We start from the raw sequence: 17,363 nt of genomic DNA on the forward strand, positions 1-17,363 counted from the left end.
GCAGCCAACACGCGATTGACGACCATCCCCGTCCGCGACGACGTGTCCCGGACCCCAATGCAGGAGGACGGTCGATAGCCAAATTCATGCGAATGGCGGATCGTAAATAAACCAGCATTTCCGGGCTTCTCGTCGCACACCCTTGCGGTTCCATCCTCGCCCTCCGCTCTCCTGCACTTGTTCGTCGTCGAGCCGTGCCGAGCCCGGGCCAGGCATCGTCAACCTGGAAGCCAGCCATGTCCAGCCATCAACCGTGATCCACCTCTCTTCACAATGGCGAATCCAGGGCCACACAACTACAATGGCCCTCCCTCCCACAGCGCTCACCCCTCTGCCGCTTCGGGCGAGCAGCCACGGCCGGCCACAACGATGCCCTTCACACGGCCATTCACTCTTTACGAGGCGCTTCCATACACGCCCTTCTCATCAATTGCCCCATTCAACTCGGGTATTGTCCCCCCCATAAAACCACCCCCGACGCCAACGTCAAGGCAGAATCCATCTTCTTCTAACGAACCTTCCACCCAACAGATATTCTTCCGCCTCCGTCAATAGGTTCAGCCTCCCCGGCGCCGCCGGTGACCGACATCGTCCCAGGCCACGACTTCGCAGCATTAAACCAAGAAGCCTCATCACAAAATGCTCAGTCTCGGCGCCTCCAGCAAGTCGTTGGCCAGGTCCAGAATCTACTAGCGCGCGGAAACATCCCCCAGTAGTACGTTCGTGTCGTGCGCCGGACAAGAATCTCGCTGACTGGACAAAAGCAAGTTCAAAACGGGACCCAACATGGCGGCCGGGCCGCCGGCTCCAGAGACTCCAGCGCGTCAGGTGCTTGCCGCTTCTCTCACGCCGTTTTCCAAGATGGTGTTCGATCACACATCAATACCGTTCCGATTCCTTACGCCCGAAACCCCGACATTACGGACGTCTGAAGGTCCAGCAAAGTCCCTGAGCACTCCGATCCCGACAAAAAAAGAGCCTCCCACAGACCACAAGCACACTCCCTTGCCGACACCCGCACCCGCGCCCGCACCCGCGCCGCCGAAGCAGGAGCCTTCCAGATCGCCCACAGACCGCAAGCTACAGGCGCCCCCGAAAGCGCGAATCGAGATTCCCCTGCCCACAAAGTCTCAGCTGGAAGCTGCTGCAACGGCCGCGGCTGCTCCTGCAAACACGTCTGGCGCTCATGGGATCGCCAATGTTCCCATCAAACACGGTTCTCCGGACCCTGCGGGCTTTGCGCCTTTCCCTCATGGCCAAGCCGCCCACTTGATACCGCCGCGGCCTGGTCTGGATGTTCCGCAGCCGTCTCCAAACCTACCGCCGGCCGGTCTGCCCCAGGCGCTGCCAGCTTCGGAGAAGGCCGTCATTGCCATCGAGATCCCAAGCGCCGCGAAGATCAATAAGGAGGAATACCTCGCAGTCCCAGACGAGCCGGAGCCGCTAGAAGATATGTCGGTGAGGAGGCGGAAGCGCGACGATCTCGACGGCGACGACATCTATAGCCTGGACATGCGGCAGAGGGCTGACGCGGCTCTCAACGACTTGCGGATCTTTCTGCACAACGCCTTCCAAGCCGAGGATTACGCCTTGACCCAACGAACCAGCGATGAGATGGTCACGGTGGTTGGCGATAACGAGGTGACGCTGACGGCTGCAGCGCAGGCCAAGGCACAAACCCTGTTGGCGAAGACCATCTCTCTCAACTGCTACAAGCGGGTGCCTCTCGATCACCTTCTGCGCCTTTTTCGGCTCTCGGAGCCCGCTCTTAAGCAGATCGACTCCCTGGACATCAAGATCGACGAAGCATGGGGCGCAGCCGACTTTGACCAGTGGTTGCTGCAGCTTCCGGGCCTCGAAATGGCCATGCGCGCCGCCCGGACCTGCCTGCGTATGATGTGCGGTGAGCGCGAGGAAAAGCAACTCTACCCAGAAGACGTCATCGAGCACTCTCTCAACCTCTGCAAGCGGCTGATTGACGATGTCGTTATCCCCATCGTCGAGTTGAGGAGCACGCAACATACGGCCGAGTTGTTCCGCGCCGTGGCGTCAAGCAAGAAGAAGATGGGCTCGCTCTTCACCGACTGCCAGAAGCTCCTCTCGCTCATGTCCACGCTGATCTCCAAAGTGGACACGTCCGACACCGTCACCAACACCCTAGAGTTTGCTGCGTCGCGCCTGATCTTCATGGAGACGGTCAGCGCCGAGAAGGATTCCGTCATGGACACACAAAAGTTCGATGGGCTCCGCCTGGTCGCCATGGACATGCTCTCGCACATCTTTGTGCTGAACCCGGCGCAGCGTCAGGGCATCTTCGACGAGATCCTGACATCGCTGGAGAAGCTCCCACTTGGAAGGCGTGCGCGGACGTTTAAGCTCGTCGATGGCAGCAGCATCCAGCCCGTCTCGGCGCTCATCATGCGCCTCATCCAGACAAGTGCCGGCAGAGTGGATGGGCGGAGGAGCAAGAGCAAGGCTTCTGCAATTGTTAGTGACGAGGAGACAAACGGTGACGGCCAGCATGCGAACCAGGAATCATTTATGATTCAGGACGAGGAGCAAGCTGCCGTTCAGCACTCAACGGCGATCCAGGAGCTTGATAGTCTCGCGCCCCCCTTGCTGGAGACATCCAAGGCCAACGCGACCTACGTCGTCAAGTTCATCGTGAACCGCGCTCTCAAGTCGACAAAGTCAGGCGACGCACCTTACCGCAATCTCCTCGATCTCTTCGTCGAGGACTTCACGACGTGCCTGGACAACCCGGATTGGCCGGCCGCCGAGCTGCTCCTCCGGCTGCTGATGGTCATGATGGTCAACCTCGTCGAGAACGACAAATCGGGCGTGCCCGCCAAGAACATGGCCCTGGAGCTCCTGGGCACGATGGGTGCCGCGATATCGAAGCTTCGCGGCCACGTCAGAAAGGTGGCAGGCGCTATTGACTCCGCGGACGAGCTGGGCACGTTCCTGTCGGAGCTGGCAGCCTCGGCACTCGAGCTCAAGGCCCGACCCGATCATATGATTGCATGGACGGGTCCGTACCGCGCGACGGTCGAGTATCTCGAAAGCCGCTTCTCGCAGGACCCGCACCTGGCAAGCGCCATCTCGTTCATCGTGTCCGACTGGGGCGCTAAAGCGTGCGCCTGTTACGACTCCTTCGAAGACGACTCTCGTGAGCGGGACCAGGAGCTGGGCCGGCTGGCCTATCGGCTTCGTGAGATGATCCGCGACCGCCGCTGGCTATCAAGCGAGTATTCCTTCAAAGACGTCAGCCAGACGCAAGCCAGGCTCTCCTACTCCATCATCCTGCTAAAGTCTCCCCTTTGCGAGGCCTTCAGCGGCATTCTGAACATCCTCTTGAATTCGATGGCTAGCGACCAGCCGACAGTGAGGAGCAAGAGTCTGAAGAGCATCAATCAGGTTCTGGAGACGGATCCTTCCATCTTGGACGGCGACTCGGTCGTCGTGCAGCTGATCCTCCGCTGCTCCAACGACTCATCCACACAGGTCCGAGACTCGGCCCTGGGCCTAATCGGCAAGTGCATCAGCATGCGGCCGGCGCTCGAGGAAAAGATGACGGAGACGGTCATCGACAGGTTTGCCGACGCGGGTCCCGGCGTGCGGAAGCGCGCCATGAAATTGGCCAAGGATATCTACCTCCGCAACAACAACCGGGCTCTCCGGAGCGCCATCGCTAACGGCCTGCTGCACCGCGTCCAGGACCCGGAGGAGAGCGTACGAGATCTCGCTCGCCAGGTCATCGAAGAGATTTGGTTCGCTCCGTTCCACGGGCTCGAGAACTCGGCCGCAGGGCAGATCTCCCTGTCGGAGCACGTCTCGCTGATGGTCAGCACCGTGAAGCGCGGCGGCGTGGCTAACGTCCTCGACAAGGTCTTGCAGTCTTTGTTGGCGCCGGGATCCAAGTCAGCAGAGGCATCCAGAGAGGTCTGCTCCAAGCTGGTGGCGAGCATGTTCGACCTGGTCAACATCGGGGACTCGGGCGGCGACCCTTCGGCCCCTACAGGCCGCGACGCCCTGCAGGTCCTCATGATCTTTGCCAAGGCCGAAGCACGTCTGTTCACCTTTGAGCAGCTGCGTCTCCTCAAATCCCACATCACGGGCATCAGCAGCAGCGACGACCTGGCCGTCTCCAGGGCGGTGGTTGTCATCTACCGCCGGGTTCTCCCACAGCTCTCGAGCGCCCAGGCTCATTTCCTTGCCGACGTGCGCAAGGAACTGATGCCCGTCGTGTCCAAAGTGACGCGGGCGCTGCTGGACGACGTCATGGCGTGCCTGTGGATCATCAGCACGCTGCTCGAGACCTCGGAGCACCTGGCACGGCTGGTGTTGTCGAGTCTGACGGGAATCCAAAAGCTGCGCGCTCTGAGCCAGAGGGAGCCGCTTGATCAACTCAAGGTCCGCCAGTTCGACCGCTACTCGCTCATCGTGGGCATGGCGGGCAAGCACTGCAATCTCGACAGCCATCTGGACATGTTCAAGAAGGCCTTCCCCAAGTGGAACGGCGAGACCGTGTCGAAGCTCATGGTTGATGTTGTCGTGCCCTTCGCCGCACCGTCCCAGCCCCTCGAGATCCGCAAGGCCGCGCTTGACTCCGTCGGCCTCGTCTGCCAGGCATCGCCCCGGAACTACGTGTCTGCCAATGTCTACACCACGTTCCAACAGGTCTTCGATGATCAGATCCCAGCGCTCGAGACCATGATCCTCCGGTCGCTCAAGGAGTTCCTGTTCGCCGAGGAGAAGCGCTCCGAGGAAGCCTCGGAAGCGCCACCCATCAACGGTGCCAAGTCGGAGAAGAAGCGCGAGCTGACTGTGATTGGCGGCACGAACTACGACGATGTGGCGAGCGCCACGACGCATCGCTTCCTGCGTGAGATCACGCGCATCGCGACATCGACGCAGGACGAGCACGCTTTTCTCGCCGTCGAGGTGCTCGCCAGCATCAACCGGCAGGGTCTGGTGCACCCCAAGGAGACAGGCGTGACCTTTATCACCCTCGAGACGTCGACGAATCCCCGGATCTCAGAGCTGGCCTTCATCGAACACAAAGCGCTCCATACCAAGCACGAGACGGTCGTCGAACGCGAATACGTCAAGGCGATCCAGTCCGCCTTTGCGTACCAACGTGACATCGTCAAGGACCCGCGCGGCGCGACTCCCAACCCGTTCACGCCCAAGATGCACTTATTGATGGAAGTGCTCAAGATCAGCAAGTCCAAGAACCGCCAAAAGTTCCTCGAGAAGTTCTGCGCGCAGGTCGACTTTGACATATCCAAGCTCGACACCTCCGAGACAATCCCCTCGCACGTCCAATACTCGCGTTTCATCATCGAGAACCTTGCCTTCTTCGAGTACATCACGGTTGGCGAGGTCCACTGTATCGTTTCGGCCATCGAGAAACTGGTGACCTCAACCGGAGCCAACGTAGCGCAGGCCATCGAGTCCGAGGTGTTCCAGCTGCGCGTGGACGTGCTGGATGAGCCGACGCCCTCTCAGCAGCTCCTCGCTGAAGGCCCAGGCCAAGGCCAACCTTCGCAGCCGGGACAGCCGGGGGTTGGTGCTTCCCAGCCGCCGGCTCCGGAGCCCACCGTCGACTTTGCCCGTCTGCGCCAGCTCACCGCTGGATCCATGATCCTCCTCGCGCTGTGGGAGGTGCGCACTTACCTCCGCCGGGTGTACGGCCTCGGGACGACCCGACGCGGCGGCGCCGAGTCTGGCATCAAGGTCAAGCTGCAATCCAAGGACCTTGCCAAACCGCCCGTGAAAGTCCAGGGCATCACGGGCGACAAGGTGTGGGAGGAGATTGGCAGCATCATGGAATCGCTGGCCGACCGTGGGCGCATGACGGCGACGTGCAGGGCTTTCATCGAGCTGATGAACGTGGACAAGGAGTTCCTCGTGCTGAATGAGGAGGAGGACGAGGACGTCGACATGGGTGTTGACGACGAAGGGGAGTTCGGTGAAGACGGGTATTCTGGCAGCGGCGCCGAGGATGGCGACTTTGACGGCGGTGCGCTGCAGAATACCCCGTCGTCGACAGGGAGGGGCAGGAAGCGCAAGGCCCAGCATGGCGCTGGCGGTGCCGGAGGCGGGCCGAAGAAGAAGCAGGCTCGTTCCGGGTCGCAGCCGCCGAGGAAGCGTGGACGGCCGAGCAAGCAAAGCGTTGAGCGGCGGTCCCAAGAACCGAGCGGCCATGCTCTCGCTTCAGGCTACGGACAGAGCCAGCCCGGCCTGGTGGGGGAAGTGCAGAATGTGGGTGGCGCGTTTGACGAGGACTGGTTCTGATTTCTCTTGCTCATGGGGTTCATTCTTCGAAACGGCTGCGGGGGGTGTCTCGCCTCGGTTTCTCTTTCTCTTTCTCTTGTCTTCGTTCCTTGCAACATACTACTTTATTACTCTGATATTTCTGGGGCGGGCGGTACATCATTTGTTTCCCTTCCGCTCGGCGCTCTTGCATGGGATGGATGGTTCGGGAGAAGAACAGGCTGGCTGGGTTTGCTTTTGCTGCGGAGACAGAACACAGGAACATGTGGAAAATGGATGGTATGGGCCTGGAGCGAGGGTCAGGTGCAAATACAATGACATTTCTCTTAGGGGTTGCTTTATTTTATTTTTCTCTATGGGGTTGCTGGAACGAACTTTTTTTCTTCTTTCTGATGTTTTTATCGTTCCACCTTAGCCAATATCCTTGAGCAGAGAGGGCCGGCGCATAAGGTACACACACACATACACACACATGCACACCACGCGGGAGAGAGACGGCAGCGTCATCCATGAATTAGGATGGTTATCAGGATGGACAGAAGACACGAACTGCAGTCGAGATAACAATGAAGGCTGCAACCACTTGCTGTCTGAAAATAAGCAACTTAATAGACACATCTACCTCCTCGAATGCTTCTCCTGTGGACTTGATGATTGCCAACAGATATGCCACCAGACGTGATAATGATGCCTAGGCCTTCGTAGCACCATGAGGACCGCAAGAAAACGGCTATTGCCCCTGGATGCTTCTGGGCTGGTCAGACTCCTCAACCCAGGGCAGCAGACGAATCGGGCCTACCACCGTAGGATACCTCGGTCTGATCGTATCGAGTCGCCTGGGAGAGGCTTGAAAGTTCCGGCTGCATCCACCCACCCTACACAGTTTGTAGAAAACGAAAGGAATAACGCCTAGATGCCGAGCGAAGAGGGAAACAACTTGAACGCAAAACAAAACAAAAGAAAACAGGACACGGAGAATGACAAACGATCATGATGAGCCTGGGGGGAAAAGGTGCAAAAGGAAACTGCCCAGTAACAGGATTGAACTGTTGACCTTCGCATTACTTGATATATTCCCGAGGGGATATATTAGTACGACGCTCTAACCAGCTGAGCTAACCGGGCTTTTTGATTTGTTGGTCTGCAGGTGCGGGGTGGGGACTGATAGGGCGAGATGGCAGCAGGAACCAGAGATCGAGCTCGACGAACCCTCGGCATGGACAAGTGCACACCCACCTACACACCCAAACCAGCTTGAGGAGCTTTCAATGACGTGAGGCATTTCTGACCTTCCTACATGGACATGGGTGGGTATAATCTCTGGTATTCCGTTCCTAGAGAACTAATTAGACCAACGTTTCCATGGCGGTGGTGCCACAAGGAGCATGTGTACAGGAAGACAGGTATAGTATTAGCATTGCTCTTTGCCTCCATACCAGCATGTAGACGTCCTTTCGCTTCATTGCACAAGACCATGGGCCGTTGAGCTTTCAACAGGGCAGCTAAAAGGCGGGACACAAAGCCAGAACGGAGTGGTTGGGTTCGCTATCGTGCGAGCAAATGAAGCAGCTTACACAAAAATCAACATATCCATCGATCCTCCCACATGGAAAATACGTGGTATCTCGGCATCTCGCTCATCCGCCATTACCATTTCTATAAACCCATCCATCATCACATCCCCGCTTACACCCGATGCATCCCTCAATCCATAGGCATCCCACCCGTGGCAATGCCCAAAAAGTCGCCCATGTCTCCAAAGTCAAAGCCTAGCATCTGCTGCAGCGAGTCTTGCTGGGCGCCCGCTCCCGCGTCAGAGGAGGACGAGGAGGAGAAGTCCAGCGGAGCGGGGGTCCCCGTGCCGACGCCCAACCCAAAGCCGAACCACATCTCCGCCGAAGGCGCTTCTCGGCTCCTTTGCCGTTCCCGCTGCCCCTCCACCCCTCCCCCCTTTTCGCCGAGCCCCAACCTCTTCTTCATCACCTCCACGAACTTCCCCAGCACCGCCGCGTCCTCCGCGGGTGTCCATCCTCCCAGCCCCCCGACGGCCGCCGGGCCGAGGACCTGCCTTGCCTGTTCGCGGATCTGCTCCGCGCTGGGGAAAGGCTTGCCGGAGACGACTTCTGCCGTGACGAACTCGATAAGGGCACGCTCTAGCTCGCGCGAGCAGAAAACGGACGGGGGAGGATCGTGACGGCGCGTGTCGGCGAGGGAGCGGACGAAGCGGTTTGCGGTGGAGGTGCGGGCAGGGATGGGTTTGCAGCCGGGGCGGAAGGTGACGTCGATTATGTTATTGCTGGTGGCGGTGGTGGAGGCGGCGGTGGTGGTTGAGGGGGTAATGGTGCGGTCGAGACTGGTGGGGGGGAAGGAGGAGGATGAGGAACAAGCAGCAGCAGAAGCAGGGTTGGTGGTTGTTGTCGCGGTGGGAAGTTCCGGGAAGGGTGTCATCTGTGAGGCCTTGGACGGGTTCGGAAAGATGTACGGCGGAGAGAAGCCGGAACCGCCCTGGGTCATGTTCCAGCCGAGGGTCGGCGGCAGGCCGGGGACGGAGGTGTCGTTGATGAGGCCGACGTCGCGCTTGAAACGGCGCAGCCATTCGTAGTTGTCGGCGGCGGTTTGGTTCCAAGGGTCGTCGCTAGGAGCTGGTCAGCACATGACACAGTGACGGACAAGTGAGGGGAAGATATGGGGCATAGGGCACGAACTCCTCGTAGATGATCCAACGGGCCTGATGCTGCAACTCGTCGTCGCTAGGCACATGGCAGTTGGGGTTGTTGGGCGACATGGTGGCCGCGACCCATTTCTTGAGCTCGCGGGCGAGGCGCTGGTAGCAGTTTGCGTCGCTCAGATACAGGGCGCCACGGGACCGAGGCTCCGTGCTGGGTGCGCCGCTGCCGCATGGGCTCCGGCTGACCAAGCACCAGCCGCCAGCCCCAGGCTCGGCGACGGGAGCGGGCGGTGGCCGGTCGCTGCCCGGAAGCTCGCCGGTCGAGCCAGCCGCCGCCGCATCGCACCGCTGGCGGAAAGCAGCCAGCCAGCCGACCGAAGCTCCCGCGAGGCGGAGGAAGAAGTTCACCGCATGGGCCGACGACGGGTTCGAGTTGTCAGCCCCCATGCGCTGAATGATGCGGCATGCCTCGGCCTGCAGCTCGGTCTCGGAGACGCTCAGGTCCAGCAGCCGCCGGGCCCTGACAAACTCCTGCAGCTCGAGCTCCATGGGGTCGAGCTCAAACATGCTCTTCTTGCCGTTGATCTTGAGCTGCTGCCAGCACTCGACGCCCTTGGATTTGGACCATCGTGCATCCTGCGCGAGGCGCTCGGAGGAAAAGATGAGGTCGCGAAGCCATGATGACGAGGGGGTTTGCGTCGCCTCGGACGGCTCCTCCGAGTCGCAGATGAGGGCGCACGCTGCGCGTTGCAGCTCCTCGTCCGAGGGCGGCGCGCCATGCTTCTCACGCCAGTCGTCGATGTAATACGTCAGCTCCGAGATGACCAGTTCGAAGGCGTGGCGGGCTGACGCCGCCACCGGCCGTGATGCTTCGTAAGGGTTCGGCGAGTTTCGTTCGTCGTGAATGAGGTCTTTGGGATTGTCAGCAGGTCGATGTCATGTATCGGGCAGGACCTTACGTCGGTCGGCTCGCGGCAAAACCTACACGGCGGAATCGAATTCTCGACCATGTCCAACACGGCCGGTTCAAAGCCCCAGTCGCCCTTCCAGTCGGCCATGGACTTGCCCTTCTTGAAGTGGTCTGCCAGGTGATCCACGCGGCTGGACCACGTGTTCAAGAGAATCCCGCAAAACCCGCAACGCGAGCGGATCTCCGGGGCCGGTGCCTTCCACGGGTCCATGGACCACGGGAGGAACTTTGCGTCATGGACCAGCTTGAGGTGCTGACGCAAGTGGTCCTTGCGGTAAAAGGTGCGCTCGCCCACGGTGCGCTCCTGGCACGCGGCATAGTTGTGGCCGTCCATGTGCGCCTCGTCCGGGTTCGGCTGGCCGCAGAAGACGCACGCCATCTGACCGTTCTCCGGGTTCAGGGCCTGCGGGCCGTGCGGCGAGCAGACCCACCGCTCGAGCGACAGGTGAAGGGACTTTTCGTGGCGCTGCCAGTCATGCTTTGTGCGGAAGGTTTCGGTGCAGAAGGTGCACTGGAACGTCTTGGGCGGGCCGAGCTGGGGGACGGCGGCCGCCGCGGGCGCCATGTGGGCGACCCTCCTCCTCCTGCGCCGGCGGCCCCGAGGAAGCGAGCCTCGAGAGCCCCAGGAGCTGAAGGAGCCGTGCGAGTAGGCGTCGGTGCTGGAGAGCGACGTGTTGGCGCTGCTGATGTTGGAGTCGCACAGGGAGCGGCCGGTGCCGTCGTCGGTGAAGTTGGCGCTGTAGGGGCTGTGGAAGCCCGACGAGAGGCTCTGGTTCGAGCGTATGGCGCGGGCAATGTCGGACACGGAAGCCGGCTCGTGCTCGGGAGGAGAGTGCTGCCAACGCTGCAGCGGATTCATCTGCTCGAGGGCGGGGGTGCCGCGGCGGGCGGGAATGTCGATCGGGGGGTTGGTCCAGGCGCGCACGCCGGGCGAGGTCGAGCGGTGGGCGATGGCGCTCTTGTTTCGGCGCCGCGTGTTCGCCAGCCAGTTTGTAATCTGGGTCTTTGTGAGGCCCGTCTGCCTGCATAGCATGTCCTTCTCCTCGTCCGTCGGGTACGGGTGCTTGCTGTGGGTCGACAGCCAGTTCTTGAGGATCTTGACGGCCTCCCGCGAAAAGCGGGCGGCCTTGCCCCGAGAGGCGGCGGCGGCGGCGCTTGCGGGAGCCTCGCCCGGGTTCTCGGCTCCCGAGGCCGGAGGCGCCGGCTGCTGCGCGTCGGCGGGCAGGTCTTCGGGCAACGTCCTGGGATGGTCGCCCATGAGAGGCCAGGGGTTGTAAGGGAGCTCAAAGGTATAGCTGAAGCTGCAGGCGCAGCGGAGGGCGACGCAGCTGGTGCAGTAGCCCTTGTACTGACCCTCGGGGATTCTCTTGCAATCGTAGCCGCCCAGGCGGCAGTTGGTGCACTTGGACTCAAAATGCTCCTCCAGATGGTCCTCAAAGGGGCCATTGGGGCGGCCGGGGGGGACGATAAGGTCCTCGGCCGCCAGGAGGGGGGAGACATTGTTCTCAAAGTGCTGAATGGCCCAAAACGAGAAGTCGTCTCCGTCTGCGTTGGCCAGAGCGAGATCGAAGTCGAGCAGCTGCGGGTCGCCCGAGAGCAGGCATGACGGTTCCATGTCGTTTCCCGGGTCGGCGGCCGGGTCCCAAGCTACGAACTCGTCCATTGTCTAGGGACGCGCGTGGCCCGAAGGGCGCGGCGAGGCAGGCGACGTCACGGGCGGAGGAGGACTGTCATCGTGTCAGTCCAAAGGGCGCGATGGGCTTCTCCGACCGGGTTGGCCATTCTTACTGCGCAGCGTGTCTGGCTGTTTGGATGGAGGTATGTGGACCGTGGTGGTACTCCGTGCTAGCGTGCAGCTGAAGGGGTCAGTTGGACAGGAAGGGCGTAGCATGTAGCTCGTGATGTCAAGAAGCCGGAATGCTCAGGTCTGTGAACCTGCCGGCTTGGGAGAAACCCTGGTTTTATTCCGGCCTTTTTTTATTTTTGTCCCCTCCAGAGAAGGCCACGCTGCGAGCGTGGAGAGCGCAAAATTGCCAATTCCACCTGGTTCTGGCCATATCTTTGACCCGGACACGAGAGCGTCAGTCATGGGGACATGGGGAGCCTCGGGCGTTGGGGTTCAAGCAGGGCCAAGCCAGCCGTTGCAGAAAGGGAAAATGTGGGTTTTGCGCCTTTCGATTGACATGCAGCACGCATGGATGGGACCTCTGCTCTGCATGCATGCATGGAAGGTGCATGGATGCAAAAACCGCTTCTGAATGGACCCCTGACACCGCCCACCTACCTCGCATGCCGCCTGACCCGACCCCGCTTTCCAGGCTACCTACACAGTACCTTATCATAGGTCGGTTTCTCTGCTCACGGCAGTACCATCCCTATTCTAAACACCGACAGCCACTTGGTTCAATACAAGGATACCTCTAGGCCAGGATCGCCTCTCATCAGGTATACCACAAAACGCCCATCAAGAGAGAATGCGTCATAATACTGGAAGTACGTGTTGGCGACCCCGCTTCACTTCGGAGCTGAAGACATTTGGTGGCCCTTATCACCGTCGCTCCTCGTGCACTTCCTGTCCTGACCACCACCACCACCACCACCACCACCACTACCACTGCCGCCCCCCGTCTGCCGTCTGATGTTCCGTGTTCCAGTCCATCGAGGCCCGGTGGAGCTTTGCTAGCGTTGTGTTGTCCATTGCTACTTTTCATTTCTTCTGCTCGGGTGACTGAATGTCCCGAGTCCGAGCTACACGGGCCGGACAAGACGCTGCTTCCCGTCGGGAAACGCTTGCGTTGCCGACCGACATCGGACCTTCATGGTACGACGTCAAGTCCAACCGAGAAGAGAAAAACAAAGGAAACGTTTCTAGCTCGTCGTCTGTTTTCACCTCACCTGACGACTGCGCGCAGGAGAAGCACCTAGGTAGTCACCCATGCCGTCACCATGGACAATCATGTCTTAGGGTCTAGCACCTCAGGCACAGCCGGGATTACGAAACATATGGATTAGTAAACCACACGCCGCAGCAACTCATTCCGGGCCGCCTCTTCCTGTTTTCTCGGGCCACCCCTTTGGTGTTGCCGTTGTGCCGTCTGATGCCCACCCCCGGAATCCTCACTCGGATCCCTTTGCCAACTTGAGCTGGGTGAATTGTCGGCACTTCCACTTTGCCTGAACAGGCAGGTCGACCGACTCGGCCGGCTCCGGCCCCGGACCCCGGAGGCTGGGCTCGGGCCGAGTGGGGCACGCCACGCCGGCCCCTGAGGGATGCCGAACACCTTTGCTTGGCCTTGGCGCCAGGCTAGAACCAGAACTAGAATTCCCATTGTCAACAAAATGCTCTGGTGTGGACGGAATAGGACCGCGCACTCGACATGCCCTCCAAGCTTGGGAATCAACGTGTCCATGATGACCCTGACTCAAAGCTCGGTTTCTGGTCAGCGCCACCCCGCCTACGCCGTAGCCATATCTCCCGAGCCTCTTCGGGACTTGGGTATGGCGTGGGGCATACCAGATGGAGAATCGACTATGTAATAGGGATGTATTGGCCAGCACCATCCCCCCCAAACAACAAACATACGCGCAGCATCGATATCGACATGCGTCGTGATGTTTCTCTCTGAACCTGCATTTCCCAATGTTTGTCAGGACCCTACATAGCGTCAATCCCTGAGAGACGGATCAGATGCCGTGGTGTGGCGCGCCGCAGGGGGACCTGACAGGGGAAAATGAGAGACCAAACCCTCTCAGCACCTTCGCTTCAAGGATGCCACTTGGCCTACGTACGGCAGCTGAGAAGTCATGGTCCGGACTACCTTCTCCCAAACTGCGGCTCGTGCCTACAGGCGGCAGAAGCTCAGGCTAGGATGGAGAGGTCGCCAGAGGTACCAGAAGAAGGCCTCCAGCGAGAGGATACCTCACGAGGTCTTCCCACCTCTGGAGGGAGAAGACCTCGGGACCTGTCTCTCTCGGGCTCTTCAGGTACCTTGTACCCACCCAGCCTCACGGCCTGACAAGCCTGGTAGCTCTCAGCCCTACGAAATCTTGTTTGAAGATCAAGCCGTTCTCCACAGGGTTTGTCTTGACCTCGGGTCACATCCGGCATTCGCTGCTGCCCGCTGCAACGCCAAGGACAGCCTCAACAAAGGTGAGATTCAAAGGTGGCGGTTTGGGGTTGCAACAGCCAAGACAACCTGAGGGAGTGGGGGAGGGACCTACTGCGTACGCTGCAGCGCTTGGCGGGGTCGGCCCCGCCTTTCTTGCGCGAGCCCCCCCTAGGGAACTTGTACCTTGTGCCGCCCATTGTTTTTTGTAGTTACCTAGTTGTCCAGTAACTACTGCGTAGTTTTCTGCTTTTGTTCATAAAGGTCGTTGATTCTGTTTTTTATCTTCCGTATAGGTAATTTTGGAGGGCACAGGAATGGTGCTTGTAGTTTTATTTTTTTTTCTTTTCTGTTTTTCTTGTACACCACGGCTCTGGGACGCTCTGGGAAGACCATCCTCCCTCTCTCGCCGGTTCCCGCCCTCAGCTCCGTGAAACCAACCACACCTATGCAGTATGCAAGCTTGAGAGAGGCTGTTGGTGGTACAGCACCCCGCCCTCTTTTTTTTTTAAAAAAAAAAAAAACCCAAATCCGGATGCTCTCTTCCTTTTTGACTTTGGAGGATCGTGCCATGGAATGCAGGGAGAAGCAGGAAGCTGTTTGATCTCCGACGGCACAGACCCTGGCTCGGGCTCGGCGTCGCATCTTCAACCACAACGAACCCCCTTCCCCCCTGTCCTGTGCCTGTGACACTCCATGTTTTGACTTTGGACGGCCTACCTGGGGCAAAGCACTTCTGACATTGCCAACGCGCCCATGTGTTTCTACGCGTCGGTAAACCCGTCAGGAGGCTAACGTTAGCCCGTGCAAGTATTCTCGATACCGACAAAAGAACCCCAACGTGAGCCTCGCCTCGCAACGTCGTCCTAACTACATACACCACTTCTCTTCCATCCCCCGGCCCTGAGAGGTATTTGTCAGATGGAATCTTCTTTAATAGCCTATTTCCGGCTTCCCAGTTGTCATGCCCGCCTACCTGTGCCACGGATTCCGCTGGCAGCGGAGAAACATCCGCGTCTACGTCATCCTTCAGAACCTTGACGACGCCTCGCCCGACTGGATCATCCCCGCGCGCTCCTCGCAGTACATCCTCGGCTCCTTCTACGAGATCTTTGACTTCCTCCCCTTTTGCTCGCCTGCCAACGGCCCCTACGACCCCACGCGCGAACCGGGCTACGACCATGACGGCCGCATCCTGGACTGGACCGCCGGCAGGGACCGCAGCCAGAGCCGGGCCCGAAGCCGCAGCCAGAGCCAGACCCGCGCTCGCTCTCGAAGCCAGAGCGCCGCCGGCCGTTGCCACAGCCGCACCCAGAGCCGCGCCGGTCCGCACTTGCTCCCGCCGTTGCCCATAACGGCCGCCGACGACGACGACGAATCGGCCGCCGAGGGCGTCGACGATGACTTTGCGGCTCAGTCCTGGTCCGCCGTCAAGCTCCTGGAAGAGTACGACCCGCGTGACCTGAGCGCCGTCTCGCGACCCTACGCCTACGTGGCCGACTACGCCGTGCGCATCGATCTTTCGTGCAACATCGCAGAGGAGATTGCCCGCTATGAGCAGATGCAGCTTCAGAGCTCCTACCCCGCCATCGGGATCCCGTCTTCCAAGAACGGCGGGGCCGTGCCGGAGCCGGGCTGGTTCGAGAAGCTCCGCGACGAGCTGCAGCGCGGCGAGGAGATCGGCTGGTACGTCGTGGTCAACAACGACGAGGATCGCGACTGGGCCAATGACGGCTGTTCCGAGGCTGAGCTGGAACCAGCCGGCCCGCCGCCAGCGGCCCACGGGCATGAGCAATGCCGGCCTCATCCGTACCATCCTCGGTCCCGGTCCCGATCTCAGCTGCATCGCCAGCAGGCTTCGTACCTGTGTCCGACGCAGCCAGCTCGCCCGCTACCAACAATCGAGCAGAGACATCACCACGCGCAGTACCTGCTGCAGCAAAAGATTTTTGAGTCGATTGACCAAGAGGCGCAGGCAAAGGAGGAGCCGGACCAACAACCACAGGACCAAGAGGATCCGGATCTGCTACCAAGCCAGGACCTGAACCAGCCGCAGCCGCAGCCGCAGTCGCAGTCGCAGTCGCAGTCGCAGCCGCAGCCACAACAGAAACAAAGCCAGCCGACGCCGGAGCAGCGCGAGCAGCAAAGAAGACAAGCCGAAGAGGAGCTAAGGCGGCAGAAGCAACTCCTGTTCGAAAAGGCGGAACAAAAACGGAGGGAGGAACAGGAGCAGCAACGCCAACGACTACAACAACAACAACTACAACACATCGCGGCGCTGAGGGAGCAAGAACTGAGAAAGGAGCGAGAAAGGTGCCGCCAAAAGGAAAAAGAGATGGAGGTGGAGAAACAGCAACAGCTCCAACAGCTGCTGCAGCGCCGAATGGAAGAGTCGGCGCAGCCACGGGCGCAGAAACAGCAGCCGCAAGAACGCCAGCCATCGCCACCACGACGACCACCACCGCCGCCCACCCAAACCGCCACCTCCGCACCACGGCCCCGGGCCAACACCACGCAATCCCACATCCGCCGTCCATCACCCGACCACAACGGCAACAAGAACAACGGCACCCACGACGACGACGATGACCGCCCTCCCGCACCCCCAGAAAAGGACCACTACTACCTCTCCCGCCCACCCACCAGTCACAACAGCAGCAGCAGCAGCAGCACCAGCAATAACAACAACAACAACGACAACAACAGGAGCAGCAGCACCGCACGCTCGCACCACGGCCGCCGGGGGACCGACGCGAGCGCGAAGGCGCCCGCCATGGTGATCCGTCCGAAAATGTCGTTCGACGCAGGCCTGCTTGGCCGGCCCAAGATGTCGTTCGACGGCGGCAGCATCGCTCGGCCCAAGACGCCGGGGAGCAGCATTCGCATGGGCAGCGGCGGCGGCAGCGGCGGGTTTCGGAGGTTGTTTGGCAGGGGGTCGAGGGTCGCGGCGGTGGAGGGGACGGGGTATTGAGGATGATCTCGCGATAATGCCATGCGATACGAATCGGATAGAGGGCTTGGGGGAAGATACCATAGACTACTTACTATATTAGTATACGCTCGGGATATGGAGGGGGAGAGAGGGAGGGAAGGAGGGAGGGAAGCCATGGTCTGAGCTCAAATTCACAGGGCTGAGACGGGTATGCTAGGCGCTTGTTGGGGTTGGGGGGGTTTCTTGGTTGGGATGCAACTATGGTATGTCCGTGCATGCAAAGATGCATGCATGAATGAATGAGTTTGAGGGACAAGAAGGGCACAGGGTAGGCATCCTGTTGATGGTTTGATTTGGCGTTGGGGGAAGGTCGATAGATACCACTCAAAGTTTGTCGTTATATATATA

The 17,363-nt window shown here is 60.0% G+C and overlaps 3 protein-coding genes and 1 non-coding gene across 4 annotated transcripts; 2 read left to right on the plus strand and 2 right to left on the minus strand.

The window, feature by feature from the left end:
- Nucleotides 1-273: 273 nt before the first annotated feature.
- On the plus strand, nucleotides 274-6,300 carry VTJ83DRAFT_4834 (uncharacterized protein; the record flags this gene model as incomplete). Its single annotated transcript, XM_071011367.1, has 3 exons — nucleotides 274-448; nucleotides 532-715; nucleotides 765-6,300. The coding sequence occupies 3 exons, from the start codon at nucleotides 274-276 to the stop codon at nucleotides 6,298-6,300; spliced, it is 5,895 nt and encodes a 1,964-aa protein (XP_070866284.1).
- Nucleotides 6,301-7,305: 1,005 nt separating this feature from the next.
- VTJ83DRAFT_t99 lies at nucleotides 7,306-7,404 on the minus strand. Its single transcript has one exon. It is a non-coding gene; the product is annotated as a tRNA-Ile (tRNA).
- Nucleotides 7,405-7,983: 579 nt separating this feature from the next.
- Nucleotides 7,984-11,580, minus strand: VTJ83DRAFT_4835 (uncharacterized protein; the record flags this gene model as incomplete). The annotated part of the gene is made up of 3 exons (XM_071011368.1): nucleotides 7,984-8,914; nucleotides 8,985-9,858; nucleotides 9,933-11,580. The coding sequence occupies 3 exons, from the start codon at nucleotides 11,578-11,580 to the stop codon at nucleotides 7,984-7,986; spliced, it is 3,453 nt and encodes a 1,150-aa protein (XP_070866285.1).
- Nucleotides 11,581-14,987: 3,407 nt separating this feature from the next.
- Nucleotides 14,988-16,994, plus strand: VTJ83DRAFT_4836 (uncharacterized protein; the record flags this gene model as incomplete). Its single annotated transcript, XM_071011369.1, has 1 exon — nucleotides 14,988-16,994. One exon carries the CDS (start codon nucleotides 14,988-14,990, stop codon nucleotides 16,992-16,994), a length of 2,007 nt encoding a protein of 668 aa, XP_070866286.1.
- Nucleotides 16,995-17,363: the final 369 nt, after the last annotated feature.

Source organism: Remersonia thermophila, chromosome 4 (genome assembly GCF_042764415.1).
Source record: "Remersonia thermophila strain ATCC 22073 chromosome 4, whole genome shotgun sequence".
In the NCBI taxonomy this organism is placed as follows: domain Eukaryota; kingdom Fungi; phylum Ascomycota; class Sordariomycetes; order Sordariales; family Chaetomiaceae; genus Remersonia; species Remersonia thermophila.